Raw genomic sequence first — 21,299 nt, forward strand, 5'->3', positions numbered from 1 at the left:
AGATGAAGATGACTTTCACTTCCTGCAGACCTTCATATGTCCCCAGCTGTGGGACTCAGTTTGCCTTCACGATCAATAGATTTCTGCCCTGCTGTCGGACCCTCGCTTTGGCCCCAGCTGATTCTGGCGTGACGCACTGAGGCGGTCTCCCTGTGCGTGAGGCCAACTCCTCTCTTTCACTGCTCCTACACATACTGATTGATGCTGTTAAGGTTTTGTGGTGGTATGGTTCTGGTTAGTGATGTAAGAGGGGTGTGATGGTACTCTCAACCTCCACCAATGGAATAATGGGCAGGGCTCAACACCCATTTTCAGGGATCTCGCTATAAAGCCGGTTTGTACATCCTGGCTTCTGTTCTTTAATTTAACTGAGAGCGATTAAACTGCGCTGCTGCTTTTTGGAGACTTTGAATAAATCATGAGGTAAGTGAACAACATTTTTCTTTTTTTTTAAAAAATTATGTAATTTCATTAATTGGCAGATTTAAAATCACGTATGAATTGAGTGGCATCCTGATAAATTACAAGTTTTCAAAGATTTATATTACACATTACAGCACTCTTATTACAACTGGATAACTTTATGCTTTAAACCACTTAATACTAAAACTCAGCTTCTTTGTAGACCGACGAATCTATGAATGAATTATCAATGAAATATTAACCTGTGAACGCGGTCACTTTCATTTATTACAATCTTGAACAGAAAAGCTTTGAAAGTTAAAATGTAATCCAGCAAAAGAGATCAAAATCTGAGCAGATCAATAATTCACGTTGATGAGGAAAATATATAAATTGTTTCTTGTTTTTTCTTTTTTTACGCACAAAACCTCAATTTTTCAAGTCTTTTTTTTTTGTACCTCAGGAAAAAGATTTTTGTTCACAATGTAGGCGAGACCATTAACAACTGTTACAGTATATATAGTATAGTACATATATATATGTGTGTGTGTGTATATATATATATATTTGGTTTTTTTTTAAAAAAAAACCCCATAGATAATACTGATGTATGAAGGTTGTCGGTGGAAGATTTGTAGTATTTCTAGTATTTTATTTTAGTATTTTCCAAACACAAAGTTCACACAGCTGGAAGTAAGCAGGAGTAATCAGGCCCAATAAACACCAAGAACCCCCCCCCCCCTTTTTTTTTTGGAGCCCTTTGTTCATATACCGGAGATGACGGAGCCAAATTAAAGAAATGAAAACAGAATTGAACAATTAAATAAACTAAATGTATTTAATAGAAAGGAATTAAATGCATCAACATCAAAAGGCGAACCCAAAGGCCCAGATTAATTCATTTATTGTATTTCATTGGACTCAACTTATGTCATTGTACTAAAAACACAAAAGTTAAATGAAGTAGAGCAATTAAATACATAAAAAATACAAATAAAGATTCTAATTAATCTAATTAATGTAAAATGTTCATATTCATTTGAATTAATTTTTATGTTGATTTAATTGTTTTTAAAATAAATTTTTAATTTGACATACTTTATGTATTAATTGGTAAATGTATGCATGTATGTATTTATATATTATTAGTTGTTGGTGACCGCACCATCACAAACACTCTGAGCTCTCTCTTTAGTAAGTAACTAAACAAATAAATAAATAGAAATAAATAAACATTCTATAATGCAGAGAAATCACTGATGATAAAATCAGTCATAATAAAATAAACAAAGGAACTAATGAATTTATATAATTAGGATTTTTCTGCGTTGGTATTTATATGCATTTGTATCAATTTACATATTTACAGAAACTGGGGAAAAAATACATTTAAAAAAATACATTTACATTAAATAAATATATTAATAAATATGTCTGTAATACAGTTACAGATATATACAGAAAAATAAAACAGATATAAATATGATAAATATCAATACATATTTTTATATATTTAATATATAAATATTGTATATGAAATTGACACCTCTGCAATCTAGGAGAGTATAGATACAAAGTATGGCACATTACAAGACTAAGTCTGATTAAATGAATCATTTGTTAATCCTGTGCTGGACTCTTTAGTTCCAGGATGGAGACCAAGTCTTACATGGTTCAGATGAACGGGAAGGGCGTTTGTGGCAAAACTACGGTAAATGGAAAAACCCTAAATGAAAATGGAGTGAACAGAAATGGGGTGCACGGGAATGGCATCCACCATGTCAACATCAAAGGCGCCTTTTACCCGATCAAATCCAAGAGCCGGAGGCAGAGGTGGGAGGTGAAGCCTTCGGAGATGGCTAACAACACCCTCAACCCCATCAGGGCCATCGTGGATGGGATGAAGCTCACCCCGAACCCGGACAAACCCATGATCGCACTTTCTATCGGTGAGGAGATTCCTCGTAAAATTCACTTTAGATTTGGGGGTTTGCATCATGCTTATTCTTTGTTTTTTTCTAACTGCTGATTACCTTCACCTTTGCTCCGCAGGGGATCCCACCGTGTTTGGAAACCTGCCCACAGATGGTGCAGTGCTTCAGGCCATGAAGGATGCCATAGACTCCCAAAAATACAACGGCTATGCTCCCTCTGTCGGTGAGCCATCCCTAAAGTGAAATGATGTGAAAAGATAGATGCAAAGATAAATATGTTTTTCTAAGAGCCAGCAAAGCGCAGAAGAAACTGTTGAACATATACAATCATGAATCCTTTCTCTGCGTCCACTGACAGGTTACCTGCAGAGTCGGCAGGCGGTGGCAAACTTCTACAGCTGCCCTGAGGCTCCACTGGAGGCAGAGGTGCTCACTCCTCACACACATTACCGTCTGCCCCTAAATTTGAAATGTGAACTACACCTTTACGAAAAACAAATGGCTTTGGCGTCAATCTGCTCGTTACAGTGGATTGTTTTGAGTTCCTGTGTGAAATTAACAGATTCTCCGAACTAAAGAAGACCCTGTCTCTCTTCCAGGATGTGATTCTGACCAGCGGCTGCAGTCAGGCCATCGACCTGGCTATCAGTGTGTTGTGCAACCCAGGAGACAATATCCTGGTACCGTGCCCAGGCTTCTCCTTATATAAAACTCTGGCTGTTTCCATGGGCATCGAGGTCAAACTCTACAACCTGCTTGTAAGTGTGGGGACAGTTTCTCTGTTTTTAATGCTGGCCTAAACACTAAACACTTTTTGGGCTGGAACAGCTATGATTATTACATTTTAGTGGCATCATCTTTTCAAGTACATCAATCATGGGTAAACTCAAATGGATCTGCCACACACACCAAACTCGTTAAAATGAAGTCAGTCAGCTTATCTGTTAATTTCTCCCAGAAAGATTTCACATATTTTAATGACCACATCTCAAAGGAGCAACAGAGCAGGAAACATGTGAATGAGGCTGGTGACGGTGAAGGCTGTGGAACACACAGCATTTATGTTTTCTGTTAACTGGATTCATTTATATCAAAGAATCAGATTTTATGAGCATGTAATTTGTAAAGTTACTGAAGTAAAAGTGGCATGAAAATAATATACAAGTAAAGTAATGGTAATAAACACTCATCGGTGCATAAATATGTATTATGATTATTTTCACAGCCGGAGAAGTCGTGGGAGGTTGACCTGCAGCACATGGAGAGCCTGATTGATGAGAGGACTTCCTGTCTAATCATCACCAACCCATCCAACCCGTGTGGCTCTGTTTTCAACAAGAAGCACCTGCAGGAGATCCTCAAAGGTTGGCTGCACTCCTGTACTCAGAGTGGGGAAGAATTCCAGTTTTGTAAGCAAACAAACACAACATCTCTCAAACAATTCCATTCTTCCTTTGTCCAGTGGCCTCCAGACACTGTGTCCCCATCCTGGCTGATGAGATCTACAGTGATATGGTGAGTGTAGCAGCTGTCGACACAAGCTGCATCTCAGCACAGGTGGGCTTGGCTCGTGCAACACCAGCGAGGCACTTTCTTTTTGTTTTAAACCACAATGACAGTAGATGTTCTGTTCCAATTGGTGGCATTTGCCTGGCTCTGCATGTGCTGATGTGCGTGCACAACCTCACATCAGCACATGGGGGGGATTAGTGCCTCTGTGCAGGCCAGTGGCCGGGAGGTCAGCAAGGACAAGCAGTGGATAGATAAAGATTTAAAGTGAGACCGCATCCATGTTAAAAAATACAGTCCAGTACTAAATATAATCAGAACTGATCAAAGGTAAGTCCTTCTTGCTCATACTCTTCACATGTTTCTATTTTATCATTTTGTCATGTTGGTTGTCAAAACTGTAAAAGCCACAAAGCGTCACACAAATGTTTTTGGACATTTAAAGCAACTTTTGTCAAAAAGGAGCAAAAACATATGATTTGAACATTTGATCGAGTGTACGCTCACAAAATAGTACCAGCATTGTATAACCAGCACTGCTCCAAAAGGAGTTATGTTGATATTATCTAATAAGTGGATGGTTTGTTCACCTGTGTGGAATATTACATTTCATTCAGCTTCATTTGGATCGCACCAATTTACAGCAGTTTTCTCAGGGCACCTTAAATAGTGAGGTAAAGACCCGAGCAATCAGATGATCCTCTCTGAACATCTCTTGGTGATGGTGGGGAGAAAGACCTGCCTTTTAACAGGAACAGACTTCCAGTAGAACTACTGCAGCAAAACTGTGGTCTGTTTTTCTAGGCCCAGTGACCAATGACTTACAGGTTTTCTTTAAAGATTTCAGGTTTGATTAAATGGAATAAAGCTAGAACAGATTTTTGTCTAATAAACAGAATTAAATCATCAGCATATAGTGACAGCTCGGTCTATACTGAACCCGTCCCACTGTTTTTCTGTACACGTGGGTGTAATCGTGGAGCTCTTTCAAAAGTTTGATTGCTCATCAGCTTTGCATTATCAGAAACTGTGAAATATTCCTGTTTCTGAAGATTCTTTCAGATATTTTTTTCAAAAGCAAAACTTTTCCAACATATTAAAACCAATCAATGTCTACTCTACATCGAAGGATAATAGGGTCTTAAATATTGTTATATTCAGAACTAAATATATTATATAAATCTTCCAGTTACAAATCCTTCTCTGCTCATTATCATCAGTATTGCATTTTCTCATAATAAGAATAATAATGTAACGTAATGTTTATGAGGACAAGCTTATTGTCCTCAAATTTGCTAAAATATTTTCTCGCACTTGAAAGTAATAAAATTAGATCTCCGCTCATAAAATGTGAAAAGTTCTTATTCTGCAACTCTTCTTGAAACCGTCAGTGATGCAACACATTTTAACATGGATATCTTATAACATCAGTCTGGGAAAATCTGTACTGGTCAAAGTTTAGTTGAAGGTTATGCAAATATGTCCACAGATAAGCAGACACACTCTCTGGCAGCCGTCATATTGTTTGTCAGCTCGCAACAAATGGAGATGAGGCAACAGTGCAGTAATTTTCCACTGAGAATTCAAATTGATCTGTCAGAACACCTTTATTTCCTTTTTATAGGCTATAAGTGCATCATATACATTTATAATAACTATATTTTAAAAATTAGATGTACATGTAGAGTGTTCTACCTCTGTCATAAATGGTTCCCGAAATATTTGAATTTACACTTTGTTGCCTCACCTTTATTCTCCAGGCATGTCTCTGCTAAATGTCACCAAACAGCTTAAAAAAGAAGAGGGAGGAGTTTCTTTCTCTTAAAACTCACGTAACAGTAGACAGTAACTATGATGCTTTAGCATCTTTTAGTTCGTGGGGGTTGTTTTGAGGAGTTTCCGATCATCTTTGTCTCAGCTGAAGTTGACAGTTTGGGTCTTGTTCGGATTTATTCCCAAAAGACTTCCTTCCAGTCCTTTGTTACATCTGAGCTGTTTTGACTTTTGCACTTTACAATGTGTTGGTCTGTCTAATGAGTGCAAACTAAAACAATCGATCGATCAGTCATTTAAGAGGCATTTAGTATACGCATGCTGCACACTGCATCGTCTGTGATATTTCCTTTGCCATCTTCACACGTTTTCATCTCAGCTCTGGAGTTGAGATGAAGATGTGTGCTTTTGTGGAAAAACACTGGGAGGCCTTGCGTCGCAGTGGACTTGCTGACTCGCCCGCTCGATGATATTAAAGCTGAACAAAAAAAAACTTTTGAAAGCTTGTTTTTGTGGGAGCTGTTGTGAGTGCAATAGTTTAAAGTCGGGGTTACTGGGTGCTTCCACAAACCACCTCGCCACCATTGGACCGTTCCATAATGAGCATGTGCAGACCAGAATGACTTTGCACTTTTTTGGCTGCATGTGCTTGCAATTACTGCAGCTGTTTGGTTTTGTTACCGCAGAACCTGGGGAGGAATGGGGGCCGTGTGGTGGGTGGAAACGTGGCCTCAGGGTGCACTGGTGAGGCCTGTTTTTCAGTGAGCGGGGGATAACGGCGACTGTGAGCTGCAACACCTAGGACGTTTCAGGCAGTGGGTCAGTGCCCCTGCTCCTCACCTCTGTAAGCCCTTCAGTGATAAATTGTGGTTTTATGGGGCACGTCTGCACAGTCAACATGCTCTCTGTGGAGATGTTTGACCTGCCTATGAGTCACAGTTATAAACCATGCACACAGTTGCCCATGCATTTACTCCATTGTCTCCATCAAGCTTTTTATTGCATCTATGTTGATCAATGCTTTACATTTGTCCTCCTCTTGATCTGAGAGGCGTTTAAGACATTTGTGCCAGAAAACGAGTTATGCAATGACGTTAGTGCTGCTGTTATGTCATTCACTTCAGTCTGGCCAATAGGATGCGGGGTAGTGTCTTTTCTCCACGTCACGCAGCTTTAATAAGAACCAGCTTTCTGTGGGTGAAACGTTTCTCTTTGTAGTTACCTCAGCATCGGCCTCCCTCTTTAACTCTCTTCCTTTTGTTTCTCTCTGGTATTTTTGTGAGACTTTCAGGAAGAATATTATGCAAGATCAAACTTAAAAGTTGATTTAATTGTTGTTTGTGTCTTTTAACACTTTCCTCGCTGCTGTGTTTTACTCTGTAAACAGCTGCTGTCATGCTGTTAGTGAACATGAGGATGAAAGTAGTTCTGACTATACATCGCTGTGTAAATGACAGAAGTTTATTTGTTTCCTCTTCTTTTTAAGGAGGGCATCAGACACAAATAGGATTGAAATGAAGAAAGCATAACTACAGAAATGCTTAATTAATAAATAAGACATCAACTGATCTCAGTGCCCAACTGGCAAATATTATATGAAGGGCTCTCTTTGAGCTGCTTCAGTCAGCAATAGTTGCTGTGCATCTGCAACTTGCTTTGCAACCCACCTCCAGCCCTGGGTCTTCCCGTCCTTCCTCTGATCTGCCTGAGAAAGTTTGGTCTCTCTTTAACACCGAGCCTTCGTGTTAATAACATAATTTCAAAATTACCAAGAATTCCTATGATTTCTTTTTCACTTATCTCCAAGCCCTCTCGTTTTTTCACTGTGGTGTCAGTCTGATCCAAACAACAACAGCATGCCTCAACGAAACATCTGTAAACGTATGAAAGTCAAAGGAAGTCAAATATCTGCATATGTAATATAAAGTTTTTATTCTTGTTTTTGCCCTCAGGTTTTCCCAGGATGCAGTTCTCCTTCAACGGCATCCCTCAGCAGTGATGTTCCCATCCTGTCCTGTGGCGGTTTGGCTAAACGCTGGCTGGTGCCTGGCTGGAGGATGGGATGGATCCTCATCCATGACAGGAATGATATATTTGGAACTGAGGTACTTTTTATTATTATTTTTTTACAGTTCCTCTGTAAGTCTCAAACCTCAGGTGTCATTTTCTTAAAAGCATTGTGCTCTCATTTCTCAGGACACGAGAGCTGGTAAATGTTAACAGTGTTGTAACTCACGATTTGACCTGATGGGGGAGGGTTGACTGATTGTTTCAATACTCAAACCCAAACACACAATGATATACAATAATTTGCACATTACATTTACCCGACTGACACGTTTCTTCGTTCAGATTCGACAGGGTCTGGTAAAACTCAGCCAGCGTATTCTGGGAGCCTGCAGCATCGTTCAGGGGGCGCTGGAGCAAATCCTCGACAACACTCCTCAAAGCTTCTACAACAACACCATCGGCTTCCTTAAGGTAATGGAGAGAAGTTGTTTTAATATATTCCACCTTTATAATTAACTGGAATTTGAGTAGCAGTAGCTGACCCTGGTTCCTTTTTTGTTCCTTCAGTCCAGATTCTTGTTGTTATGTCTTAATTCTGTCTCAAAAATCACATAGTAATGCACATTAATATGCATCACATGACACTGTGTGAATGGTTTATCTATTTTTGCTTCCTCAGTCTAACTCAGAGATTTGCTTCAGCGAGCTGTCCTCCGTCCCCGGCCTGAACCCTGTCATGCCTTCAGGAGCCATGTACATCATGGTGAGTGTTGAACGTGTGGTTTGCATTCAAATTTCTGTGCCATGATAATTTTCTCAGTCACATTTAGTTTACTTATCATCATCATTTTTGCAGTGAACTGTGCTCTGTGCCCAGGTTATCACATTTTATGGGAAATTTCCACAGTGTCAGGATTTTGCAAATGACTCACACTTAACCATTTAAATGACTTTTAAAATCAGATTTGCGAGTTTCTAAAGTGATGCCACACAGTGTCCTGAAAGAACACAGAAAGTCTACATGATTAATAGTTCCCCCTCCATCAGTCTGATTTCTGTTCCATAATGTAAGCACACTTTTCAATGCTTTTAAGTTGGCATATTAAAACAGAAACTTTACAGAAGCTTTTAGACCTTTAATTCATACGTTGAATGAGGTCTTTGAGCAGCAGTTACAGCTTTGGTAATCTCTACAATATTTATATTTATTTGCATTCATCATTCATCTCCCTGTACCTGCTGCACCCCACAGCACGATGATACCACCGCCGTGCTTCTCTGTGGGGCTAGTGTCAGCAGGTAATGAGTGTTATGGGGTTTATAATGAGTTTAGGCTTGTCCATGTGCAGATATGAGATGTAGATACATGGACAAAGTGCTTCTACTATGGCAACAAATAGTTACATTTTGGACTTTTGGACAGATTGTCATAGTTTATATTTCTCTTTGCCCAAAACATAAAAGTCTGATTGATGGGGTGCTGGTGAGATGGTGGTGTTACCAGCAGGTTCTCCAGGACTTCTGAAGCTCTATCAGAGCGACTGTTTGGGCTCCTGGTCACCTTTGTGATCAAGGACCTACCTGCCTGGCTACTCTGTTTGGCCAGACTGACAGATGTAGGAAGAATCCTCATGGCTTTAAATTTCTCCCAAAGTTTGGCCGCTAAGCACCCGGGGACACTGTTGGCAGATTTCTGCTTCACCATAGTTTTATCAAAGAGATCTACTGAGAGTTTTGGTGACGTGAAATAAAAATCCTGGGATTTGATATCCCATGTGAGAAACTCTCAAGTCTCTCCAGTCAGATGATTAAAGATGATTCAGGCAAATGGAATACAGCTGAGAACACTTCGGAACTACAAAAAGGGTCTGAATATGTTTGAAAATGAAAGATTTCATTGACTGGTGGGAAACTACAAATGAAGTGTGCACACAGTAAAGAAGTCTGAATGATGTCAGCATTCAGAGTTCAGAGGTTAGACCAACCATGGTGTTTACATTTTCCAGGTTGGGATCGACATGGATCACTTCCCAGATTTTAAGAACGATGTGGACTTCACCGAACGGCTGGTGACTGAGCAGTCTGTCTTCTGTCTGCCTGCTTCGGTAAGACGCCATCACCTTTCCTCTCACTGCTGATTCGTCGGTCCTCACGCCGACATATTACTAAACTCCATCCTTCCTGACGTTTCACAGGCGTTTGAGTATCCCAACTTCTTCCGCATTGTGGTGACAGTCCCGGAGGAGATGATGCTGGAGGCTTGTGCTCGGATCAGGGAGTTTTGCCAGAGCCACTATCGCCCCCCCAGCCGTGACAGCAATGACCTGGACCAGTAATGCAGGGGCGCTGTACCAGTCTTACATCTATCCCACCACAACATTACCCTGAAATATTTTTTTCAAAACCTGCCATGGCAACAAAAGGCATGCAACAGCATATCTAATGGTGTAATTTTTATGTAAACTCTTAAGAAATGAACAAATGTGATATTTATATTTTATACTGACAGCTTGTATTAACCTGTACTTGTATATTTATATAAATTGTATTTCACTTACACACCTCTTTGATATAATCTGCAGCTAGCTTCTTTGTTAGTTTATGCTTGCTCTTTTTCCTGAGCTACAAGTAGAGGAAGTGAATGTGTTTGTTTGTTTTTACAAGCCTTGTATACTGATAATCACCTCCATACATGAGATCGATCGATCGATCTGTCTATCTATCTATCTGTGTAGATAGATGAAGTATAAATATTGTGCATTATTTTCAGACACAGCATTTTGTTTTGTGCCATTGTTAACAGTTAATATAATAAACTGTACTGACATAACAGGTATTGGCTGATATAATGGAATCAGCTTCATATTAAAGTTTGTTTCAGACAATAAAGAGATAAATATTCAATGTTAAAGAAAAATCGCAGAATAAAATATAAACGGAAACAAAATAATCCTCCTCTGATGATTTGAGACAAAAATTTCACATTTGGATTCATTGCTCTATCAGACCTGTTTCCATGATTTTCAGTCCAGTTCCTGCGTAACTTTCACAGCCTTTTCTTCCCGTTTCCCTTCTTTAAGAATGGCTTCTCGACAGCCACTCTTCCACTGAGAACGTTTCTGATGAGGCTTCAGTGAACAGTAGATGGATCAGCTGAAGATCCAAATGCAGGACGTTTTCCTCATGACTTTCAGATACTGTTTATCTGCTGCAGACAGTATTTTTAGACCCACCAGTCCTCAGTTCAAAGTGTGCTATCTTTGGCATTCTGCAGAGATTCAACTAAAGAAACTGGAACAAATGATATTTTTGCTACAGGCAGTTAGTAACAAAGTGTAAACATACAATTTCAAATTGGTTCTTTGCTAAGTTGTATCTACACAACCCTGTTTCATCCCTTGGCTTCGGAGTATTTTTTTATGCAAAATTGATTCATAGATCAGTGTAAATGATTTAACAAAGAAAATTTTTAAAAGAGATTCAGAAAGAGAACTGCTGCTCAACAAGAAAGTCTGTCTGATTCCTAGGAAGCAAAATATAAAGAAACGAGGGGTGACTCAAGACTTTTGCACTACTGCAAAGCCAAATACAGTTGATCAGCATCAGTCACTACATGACAGAAACACAAGGTTCATGTTGTTTATCCATAACTTATGAGGCTTATTGAACAAAAACATGTTAAAATGAGGTTTTAATAGTTTTAGTGATCTTCGTTTCTTATCAATTCTTATAAATATTTTAGAGAACTTGTGTTTACAACACAGTTGAACAAATATTAGGACTCATAACGTGATCATTTTTTCTTTTCCAGAAGCCGAGTTTTGTCTCTGGATTAAAATATTTTTAAAAATATTTGATGCAAAACAAATTATTACAACAAACAACACATTTCTATATTTAGGGAATAAAAAAAAAGAAAGGATTGACTAGCACTGCTCCAGTAAAATATAAAACTTACATTCATGCAGTTATGAAGCTTAACTTTAGTCCTGGCTTAACTGATTTGCTCAGAAACAAAACAAATGAGTTTACCTGTGCAGCGTATTTTATCTCATGTTTGAGCTAGCTGGGACTTAAAGACTGCCTTTAATCTCCTTATGCACACCGAATGTCCTCCTTCATCACTGAAGCTGATCTCAAACCAGCATTCAGACTATCAACAACACTTACATGCTGCTCCATCTGCCTGCCCACAGTGATGGAGCCGTGACACGGCTGGTAATAACTTTTGGCTGGTCTGTGGAGCCTCCTACTGGGCGATGGGAAGGTTTGTTTTCTTGCCACACTGTGCAGGATAACCAAAAGCACTGAGGAAGAAATGATGACCATCCTCCGCAGATTCATTAATGAATGAGATCAGGGCAGGCGTTGCAAGCCCTGCTGGCCACTGTGCTGCTGGTGCAACTGCAGGATGCTATATCCATATTTCACCTGGGAAACTAATAAGTCATAAAAGCAATATCTATCCTCAAGGGTAACTTTAAAGGCACCAAACGTAGCATTGACAGCTCCTCATACAGCCACGTGGATCTCACATTCGTGCAGTTTGCATGATTAATCCAGTTTATGGATAGATGTGCACATACGTGCTCAGTAAAATGTCAAACTACACAGAGCCTGGCCACATAAAGCCTGAGGTCTTTCTCTGGAATATCACAGGCATCAAATTTTTGTTTTAATATACGTATATTGTGTAAAGTAGAGCCAGTGGAAGTTTGCTCATGACTGATGATACAAGTGCTCTGTGTGCTGTTGTCTGCAAAACTGACAAATCAAACAAGCAGTGACTCTTTTCAACTTTCTCCAACTTCAAATGACCGTCAGCAGCTCAATGCTGGGCATCTCTGCTCATACCAAAAGAGCACTAAGACACGCTAATTCAATAAAATAACCAGCCTGTCTCTTTCTATTTCACAGAAGGATGGGCAGCTGTGAGGAAAGAAAATCGAGAAGAGACAGCATGACTGTGAGAACACAGAAGAAAAGAAACAACTTTAAAATCAAAGTTTGAAACTCAAAAGCAGGAATCTTCAGGTTTCTACACTCTGACCTGTCTCCGTCGTAACTCTTGATTCAGATAAAAGTCCTTAGACGTCAGTTTGTGTATTCCCAAAACTTTTCCAGCAGACACTGCATCATTTCTGCAACATCAGCGTGTGTCACATTTGCATTGCTCCTGAACCTCGAGCTCAACCCGAGTCTTTGAGCAGAAAGTCAGCAGCTGTAATGCTGTCAGATCACGTTTCCCTCTATGATGCACGCTGAAGGCTCCTGCTGAACGTTCCCAACATTCATCAGAAGAGGAATCACGCTTTCATGAGTTCAACATGAACTGTGGTAGAAAAACACATCTGAGGACGGTGTTGTGCAGCGCGACTTAAAAGTTTTGGGTGTTCTGTCATGTTTGAGCTGTCAGGCAAGTTTGTCTGAGTTCCACTTTTAAATATCAGCTTGTGAATTTTCTGAATGCAATAAAACTGAGACACACTGCAGATCACAGCACAGTCGATTCTGCACAAATGTAGTCTGTTATATATTCAAATGCATTCATTTAAAACGAGTAGATGTTCCCGTTTTGTGAAGTCAGGACTCAAGTATGGAAACAGTGGATTTGCATAAAGATTTTTATTATTTGCTCAGAAAATATACAGCCTTCTACTTTATGTGCAAATGATATCCAGGGGTTTGTTTAACAGCTGTAATGACTAACATACTGTGTCTCATACTCTAAATGAGACACAAAAATATTTTCAGCTTTAAAAAGCATCCATGCACCATCCGTCTTTACCTTCCTCCAAAGGGCTTAAAAAAATGAAAGCCACTTCAGCCACAGATGTTTTACAACAGTGTGAGGCTGGCAACTCAACACATCTGTGTTGAGAAACCAGCCTAGTTGTGCCTGAAAAGCTTGATCCCCATCCAGCTCCAGAGGTGGAAGAAGACGTAGACGGGGATGGTGACGGGCAGCAGCAGGCTGTAGAAGCACAGACTGCTGCTGCTGGTGCAGCCCTGAGGGAAGTTCTCATCCACCGCCGCAGAGTAGAACAAACCAAAGAGGGACACTATGGGGACCAGTCCCACCATCACAGACAGGGACAACATGTTTGCAGATGGGCTCGGAGGCGCTGCCGGATGATGATGTGTTACGTGCGCTTTGGCTAGAATGCCAAAATACAACTGAAATAATCCAACACCTCAGTTTTATTTAGTCAAACAGTTCTTTTAAAGCCAGCGTCCAGTTTGTTTTTGCTCAGGTCAACTCAAAGTGAAGGCTTTTCTGTTACTGTGCAGGTGTGTCTGAAGCATCTTTCCGAATGAGTCTGGCCTCCTGAGGGATCATGTTGGGAATGCCGTCGATGACGGGATAGGCAATGCCGAGCTCCTCGTTGATCAGCTCGTTGGTCTTAGGCTCGTATCTGTGGAGGAATAACGTATACAAGTCTTTCATAGCACTGAAGTGCTGATATTTCCTACAAACTGTGAATGCAGCAGCAGTAGCAGCTGTAGTTCATGTGAACTTAATAAAACCATGACACACACATGCAATGCTTGTTTTGAGTGTGAGAAGAGTCTGAACTCCAGTCTGTTTGGTGATGGTGTTAAATGTTGAGCCGTAGTTCACAAAGAGCTTCCTGGCGTAGGTGTTGTGTTTGTCTATGTGAGTGAGGTGTTGTGTTGAGAGTGTGAGATTATTCTGTTATCGTATGTTACCTTATATATGTAATCAAAGTAGTTGAATTATGATAACAGCTGTAGGACATATATTATCCTTTAGTTTAGATGGTGTGCTGTGTATGTAGCTTAGTTTCCATCATACTTTTGGGTTAAAAGAACATAATCATTTTTGTAGTTCATTAGATAAGTGTGCATCACTCTGTATCCTTGATCTGCTGTGAATGTGTTACACTGTTTTCTTGACATGCTTTATTGTTGAATCATAAAAAGAAGGTTGTAGGCAGGAGACTTGGTGTCTAGGGCAGAAGAGATAAACCACATTCCATACCCCCACCTTACAGAGAGCAGAGAAACAACTGCCGAGGTCATAACTTAGGCACCGTAACAGAGAAAGAATGTGAATGTTTAGGCTTTTACGACTAGGTGGGGGCCGCTAAGAGCTATAAGAGGCTGTGTAACCCGTCACCATTTTGAGACTCGCTGTGACCCTCTGCAGGCAGGTCTCCCCATCATGATGGTTCTAATGCTCATAAGTGTTGAATTGTATGGAAATAAATGATTGTTGATTGAGCATTTATACACCGAGTATTGTCCTTCCTTCAGCCCAAAGATTAAAAGAATTGGGAGAATACAACAAGAGCCACACAGATGTTCAGCTAAATCAGATTCAGGCATAATTTGCATTTGTTTTCACAGATGTAAAGTATCTGCGAAGGCAAATGACAGACCCTAATAAGCCAGCCAATCAGCAAGTACATCGCAGTGTTGCGTCTTCAAACTGGACAAGAACTGAACAATTTAAAAGGCTCAAACTGTTTTACACATTTGAAAGTGCGTGTGAGGTGGTGCTGTTTGTCCTGTTAGAGAGCAACACGGCTGAACCACAGGAACAGAAAAAAGCAGAATACAGTGAGAGTAAACCAGAGCGTGTAAATAGTAGTAAGTAACCTGAGCACAGGTCTGTGTGTGTTACCTGAGCGGTTTCTTGGACAGCGGACATACGAGGACCTCCAGCAGGGCGGCGTCGAAAGGCGGTTGCGCTTCGTCCTTCACGTCCGTAAAGCTCCTCACCGGCGCGGAGACGGCAGCTACCCTCCGTAATAACGGCGTATTTCTCACATTACGCTCAACAAAGAAGGTTTCAGTCAGCAATCTGCTCAAAACATTCTTAAACATGACCACAAAGTGCCTACCGCGTCCAAGTCTCCTACAGGAAGCACAAGTACGCGTGTAACCGTGAATTCAGTCCGCTTCTTGTGACTCCCTGGCCCTTTCGGGTTTAAAATGTTCCGCTTTTTCACTTATTTAATAAAAATATCTACCACGGGCTTGCTCACATATGCAAACTAACATATTATATTTAACACGGTAGATACCACTGCTAGTCGTACATGTCATTTGGTGAACGTTTGTTCGCACAGTTTCCACATTTGCCCGCATGGTGGCAGTGTTCCACTGTTAGTGTCCCAGTGTTAATTTCATTCAAACTTATTCTGTGTGTGGGCTTTGTCCAGATGTGGAAATAAAATAATGACAAAACAAACAAAGAAACAATAAACATTAAATGAATGTGAAAAGCACTGATTTGGTCAGCTAGACTACACTCCGCATCACCACAAGGAGAGATCTCTATGCTGCCCACCATACTGTGGTAAATATCCTTAGAATAATAAAAGTCACGGCCACCCTAACAGTGGCTTTAAGTGAAGGAAACTAATGTAGAAACACATTTTGTGAATTTTGCAACAGTTGCTGTTTGGAGTCTGATTTCTTTTAAGCCCCGTAGATGTCCCAGGAATGATTTCCCAGCAGGTTAGAGCCATACAATATTAAACATCGTGGTAGAGCTCAGTGGCAGCCAGGGCAGAATGCATTCCCTCCCATCCATATGGCTGAAGATATTGCTCTGAGACTTTGTTGGCAGGGCCCCAACCAACTTGTTTTAAAAGTGCTTCTAGCTGTAATATATCCCACTGCATGGTACATGACAGATCTGCTTATATATATGTATATGTATATATATCTATATATGGCATTGAGGCGACTTTTGTTGTGATTTGGCACTATATAAATAAAATTTAATTGAATATATATATATATATATATATATATATATATATATATATATATATATATATATATATGCTTGAGAGGCATCCATCATCTCTAACACAGACTGAGGCTGAAATGATACTGAAAAAGGTCGACACATGTTCAAGCCAAAATGCAGCACATGACTGGCTGATTGTCATTATTGGTCTTTAACAGCAAAGTAAAGCAGACATGTTGAAAATAATACAGAAGAAAATATGCTCTGATGGTCAAAATGTCCCATTTATCAAAGAGATCACACTAAAGATGCCTGCTGACAGCAGAAAAATCACTGCCTAATGAATTCTGGGGAACATCTGGACATGACCGGCATGCCACCAAACATCCTGCTCTAAATGAACATTTCTCTTGAAGTGCTGATGTGGGTTCACATCTGTTTGGGAGGAGCATGAGGTTATTTATACCATGAATGAACAGACTCAGATTTTAAAAGTTTGTGTTTTGCTTTAATAGAAAATAATCTCATTAAAAATCACATTGACATTTTCAGTGTAACACATCCATCCATCTTCTGGGTGCTCGACACAGAGCAGGGGAGCTGCAGTCTGGGCAGAGATGGCCACACCTCCCTGTGCCTCTCAGCCACCTCCTCCAGCTCCTGTAGAGGACATAATCTCTCCCAAAGACATGTTCTCTTATGTGTATCCTGGGCCTGACCCAGAATCTTTTCTTGCGTGGAAATTTTGGAAACACCTCACCTAGTCAGATACCCGAACCATCGCAACTGGATCCTTTCCATGTGGATGATCCACATTACTGCCGACACTGCACAGATCTGTCTGTCAGTCTCCTGCTCCACTGTTCCCTCACTCTTTGATGTGACACAATCAGAACTCCTACTTTTTCCAACTGAGACGTGTGGACTCAGACACTTGATGAAAATCAGAGAAAAACAGTTGAGATCCTTTGACCACCCTCTGCCCTTTGGTTCTGGCTGTATTCCAACTTCATGGTGTCATGGAGAGTCCGTGTACTGGTTAAATCTCAGTCTCAGTTTTTATTGTCTCATACATATTTCAAGGTATAGAAGCGTGTGCCCAACCAGTCTAGATATAGTCTTGTTTGGGAATATGAGGGATCTGATCCTCCCTGAAGGACTGTAGTGAGAGCTTGGCTCATATCGCCTGCAATAACTCAGAGTGGGAGCTGGATTCTCCCACGGTGGGAGAATAATCTATTCTGTCATCAATTCAGTTCATAGGTTTTATGAATTTTTAAGGATAGAAATTGTAACAAGCAAACAAAGAAAACAAAAAATGGACCAAGGTAATGTAGGAAGTAAAATAAATAAATAAAATAATGTTTTAAAGGTTCATTAACCTTTATGAGTGGGCCTCACTCATAACACATCATTCATATCTCTTAACCGATTTTCTGCGGTATTTGAAATGTCTCGCTTTCACAGTATATAACAAGTGTCAACACATCTTTGGCACAGTGGCTACAAAGTCACACTGGGGGGCTGGAGCTTATCCCAGCTGTCATCCAGCGAGAGGCGGAGTACATCCTGGACAGGCTGCCGATCTGCGACAGGACTAACACACAGAGTGAGACAACCACACGCTCTCACTAAGGCAAAGAGGCAAAGATACGACACCATTAGAAAAGACTATTGATTGTATGAGGCCAAGACTGTACAGGGTTAGGGTATAAATATAGAGGACGAGGAAACAATCTGATCTGAGGGGTCATGAGATGTTTTTTGGAAGAAGAGGAATTCCTCTGATCCTCCACAGATTATTTTTGATAATGATCATGTTTCTGTTTTTAATCATTGTGTTCACCTGGAAATAACAGAGTCTGATTAATGGCGCTTTTCATCAAACCACTGTGGAGCCATACTTACCAGGATCTGCAGCGCACACACACACACACACACACACACACACACACACACACACACACACACACACACACACACACACACACACACACACACACACACACGTGGCACGGTCAGCAACAACACCCAGGTAGGCTGTGGCATTTAAATGATGCTCAGCTGGGCCAAAGTGTGATACAAAAACATCCCCACACCATTACATGGACCTGCTGATACAGGGCAGGATGACTTCGTGTTTTTTAACACAACATTCAGATCCCCAGGCAACGTTTTTCCTATTTGCTGTTGTCCAGTTTTGCAGTCTGTGTGAACTGTAGCCTCAGTTTCCTGTTCTTAGCTGACAGGAGTGGACCCGGTGTGGTCTTCTGCTGCTGTAGCCCATCTGCTTCAAGGTTTGACATGTTGTGCATTCAAAGATGCCTCTTTGCAACGTTGGTTTTAGCGAGTGCTTATTTGAGTTGTTGTTGCCTTCCTATCAGCTTGGAGCAGTCTCCCTATTTTCCTGTGACCTCTGGCATTGACAAAGTATTTTCACCCAGAGAACGGCAGTGCGCTGGATAGTTTCTCTTCTACAGGCCACTCTCTGTAAACTCCAGAGGTGGCTGTGCAGGAAAATCCCAGCAGATCAGCAGTTTCTGAAGCACTCAGGCCAACAGCCACGCCACATTCAAAATCACTCAAATCCCCTTTCTTCCCCTTTCTGATTGTTAGTTTGAACATCAGCAGGTCGTCTCGACCATGTCTACACGCCTGAATGCATAGAATAGCTGCCATGTGATTGGCTGATTAGATACTTGCATTAATAAGCAGTTAAACAGGTGCAGGGTTTCTCAAACCTGAACATGACAGTGAGTCGACTGTACTCAGGTGGAGTCCAACAGAGTCCCTCTGGGATGTGGTGAAACAGGAATTGTGAATCATAGATGTGCAAAGAGCAGCAGCTGTGTGATGCTATAATGCCGATATGGATGAAAACCTTTACAGCACGTTATTAAATTGATGCTATGAAGAATTAAGGCAAAGATCCAGTCCAGTACGAGCAAGGTGTACCTCGTAAAGTGAGCGGTGAGTTTATGAAAAGGCTTTTGTAAAATAAAAGTTAAATAAAGATCGTGTCAGTGCTCGTCACAAGAAGACGAAGTCACTGGACTGTCTCTGACACCTGCACACTGACGCCTGAGGCATCATTCAGGAACAATGACACGATTTTACAGTAAAGTGATGAGTGGTGATAGTGGTCAGGCAGCGATGTTCTTGTACATGTTGATGTCTGATCTCAAACATAACCCGCTCCACAGTGTGCAGTGTAATCCATGCTGTTACAGAAGTGGACCTTCGCAGCACTGAAAACATGTTTAACGTGGAGTTACCTCGATAAGCCCCTAATCCTGCTTCATAGTACAGGTCTCTGTTCCTCACCTGGACTGTTTGCTTTATCGACTGCCTGCTAGCCTGGGTTAAAGATTTGGATTATGTACTTTTACTCTGCTCAACTTGTGCATTTAACTTCTTTCCTTTTGAATCTGTACAGATGCTGGGAAAAAACAAGCTAAAAATTGGAATAGTGTACTAGGAGTTTAAAGAAGGCATCTAAGAAGCCCCTTCTTTGCAAATGTTTTGCATTATTATATTTTGTACTTACTGTTAGCTCACCAGTGCATTACCAGTGCACACACCATCTGTGCTTTGTTTCTCTTACTGTTTCCCGAGAGGCTTTGCCTACTTCAAACAAATAACACTCAGTGACACACAGAATGGAACTGCCAGAGAGTCAGATATAAGACAGAGAGAGATGAAAGTGTTGTTTGTCACATTTGAAAATTAAGTCTGAAACTTAAAGTAAGAAAGCCACAAGTTGTCAGGGCTAGTTGAGTTTTTGTTCGGTTTACTCCTGCCTGGAGAGATTGGGCGACAGCTGATCGATCAGAAGAGGACGAACCATGCGGTGTCTAAATCAGCTGATGTTTTGATATTAACAGCGAGCGACAGTAAATCCATCGGCTGAGCAAGCCCTGAGCTTCTGGCATGAAGAGTCTCTATTAGGCCAGTAGCTGAGGTGATCTTTGCAGCTGCCTTTGCCAGAATCATGCTGCTACACATGCTGGGTGGGTTCTGAATAAAACATGCCTGTGCTTTGACCTCACAGCTGGACCTCAGCGACACGGTGGACAGTCCTGATTTTAGGCCCTCAATCAAAGCGTCCTCTAAAGAAAACCTTGGAGTCTGATGTAAAAACGGCCTCGCGCTTCTCCGCTGACAGCACAGCGGCCTCACCAAAAGGCAGCGCAGACTTGGCAGTGAAGTTAATGGGTCCCTGCCAGAGCTGATACAACGCTAATAACTTCGAAGCTTTCTGGCCTGGGAGAAAGAGCTCTCGTAATCTCTCTACTCAACACTTCACCTTGAAGTGGCTAGCAGAATTAGACCTTCACTCCTGCATGCATAAGGTCACATATCCCAGTTTGAAAGACTGTCTGCGTCATATTTCACCAGAGGTGTGCGTTCTTTGTAAAGGAGATCCTCAGAGACAGTAAAGTCTCTGCAGTTCCCTGCGAGTGGGGGACAGAGCGGTGCTTGAAAGGCATCAAAGCGTGGGCCATTTCACAACTTGAACGATATCTTCTTCATCAAACCTGATCCTCTCAGCGATGGCTGACAGAACGTTCATCAATCCCACGCCTCCTCTGAACTCACCACAGCCACTCACCTGTGCACAAAAGTTCTCATTGATATCTTCTGTGGCTGCTTCAGACGGTCTTTCTTTTTACCGGGAGGAGGTTTAAGAGTCACGAACAGCGACAGACTCGGCAGAGCTTTCACAGCTCAGTGGTGATATATGATGCTTCTTTTATTTCTCCCATTTTTTCCTCCTAAGTAGCTGTCATGGTGAGCGCACAGAATCCTGCCCGTTTTAAGAACGATACAGTGAATCCGGGAAGGCTGCACACCTTTAAACAGGCTTTTGTCACATAATGGAACACTTACGCTCATTACTCTAAGCAGTGCAGGGCTCTGCCGGGGACAGTGTTAGCCAGGTTCAT

General features: G+C 41.1%; 3 protein-coding genes across 3 annotated transcripts; 1 reads left to right on the forward strand and 2 right to left on the reverse strand.

The window, feature by feature from the left end:
- The first annotated feature begins 291 nt into the window (after positions 1-291).
- Positions 292-10,656, forward strand: tat (tyrosine aminotransferase). The gene is made up of 12 exons (XM_084936560.1): positions 292-423; positions 2,047-2,351; positions 2,455-2,559; positions 2,695-2,762; positions 2,936-3,094; positions 3,562-3,700; positions 3,799-3,851; positions 7,571-7,723; positions 7,971-8,099; positions 8,308-8,391; positions 9,635-9,733; positions 9,824-10,656. The coding sequence occupies exons 1-12, from the start codon at positions 419-421 to the stop codon at positions 9,962-9,964; spliced, it is 1,440 nt and encodes a 479-aa protein (XP_084792686.1). The 5' UTR covers positions 292-418; the 3' UTR covers positions 9,965-10,656.
- A 2,582-nt stretch (positions 10,657-13,238) lies between these two features.
- On the reverse strand, positions 13,239-13,733 carry LOC146384575 (phosphatidylinositol N-acetylglucosaminyltransferase subunit Y-like). Its single transcript, XM_084936562.1, has one exon. The coding sequence runs from the start codon at positions 13,728-13,730 to the stop codon at positions 13,518-13,520; it is 213 nt and encodes a 70-aa protein (XP_084792688.1). The 5' UTR covers positions 13,731-13,733; the 3' UTR covers positions 13,239-13,517.
- Positions 13,734-13,908: 175 nt separating this feature from the next.
- On the reverse strand, positions 13,909-15,651 carry pyurf (PIGY upstream open reading frame). Its single transcript, XM_084936561.1, has 2 exons — positions 15,277-15,651; positions 13,909-14,044 (listed from the first exon to the last, which is right to left on the reverse strand). Exons 1-2 carry the CDS (start codon positions 15,477-15,479, stop codon positions 13,909-13,911), a joined length of 339 nt encoding a protein of 112 aa, XP_084792687.1. The 5' UTR covers positions 15,480-15,651.
- Between the last annotated feature and the right edge of the window lie 5,648 nt (positions 15,652-21,299).

Source organism: Perissodus microlepis, chromosome 7, assembly GCF_051167445.1.
Source record: "Perissodus microlepis isolate ML-2025 ecotype Zambia chromosome 7, ASM5116744v1, whole genome shotgun sequence".
NCBI lineage: Eukaryota > Metazoa > Chordata > Actinopteri > Cichliformes > Cichlidae > Perissodus > Perissodus microlepis.